The following is a 400-nucleotide window of genomic DNA, read 5'->3' as shown; positions in this document are numbered from 1 at the left end:
ATAAACAACGGTCCCTCTTCTCTCTCTTATGTTGCTGCTGTCTCCGCCTCTGTACTGTCTCCTTTTGGGCCCCTAACTGTCTCCGAATTGGAGCTCACAGGCACCAGCAGTCTCCTTGATGCAGGCGCATCATCCCTCCCCCTCACCACCAGCAGCAGCAGCAGCAGCAGCAGCAGCAGCAGCAGCAGCAGCAGCAGCAGGGGTCGGGGTACATCTGACATGGATTTCACTGTGAGTAAGATAAAGTTTGAGGCCCCACAAGACAGCAGCAGGGGGCTGCGGCTGTCTGCTGATCTGTCTCTGCAGGTCCCCCTCGACGTGTCTATACACCTGAGCGGTATCTCCTTTCAGCTGCTGCTGCCGCGCACCCAGCAGCACCAGCAGCAGCAGCAGCAGCAGC

General features: G+C 58.5%; 1 protein-coding gene across 1 annotated transcript in view; it reads left to right on the top strand.

Moving 5' to 3' along the window:
- Nucleotides 1-219: 219 nt before the first annotated feature.
- Nucleotides 220-400, top strand: part of EMH_0084400 (uncharacterized protein) — a gene marked incomplete at both ends in the record, with an annotated part of 2,023 nt that continues 1,842 nt past the window's right edge. Inside the window, one exon of the mRNA XM_013500758.1 lies at nucleotides 220-306. Coding sequence (XP_013356212.1) covers nucleotides 220-306 — 87 coding nt within the window. The remainder of the gene's footprint in view (nucleotides 307-400) is intronic.

The sequence above is a fragment of the Eimeria mitis genome, genomic scaffold (assembly GCF_000499745.2).
Source record: "Eimeria mitis Houghton genomic scaffold, Emh_scaff5810, whole genome shotgun sequence".
NCBI lineage: Eukaryota > Apicomplexa > Conoidasida > Eucoccidiorida > Eimeriidae > Eimeria > Eimeria mitis.
The sequence above is the reverse complement of the archived record's forward strand: the minus strand, read 5'-3'. Positions and strand labels throughout refer to the sequence as shown.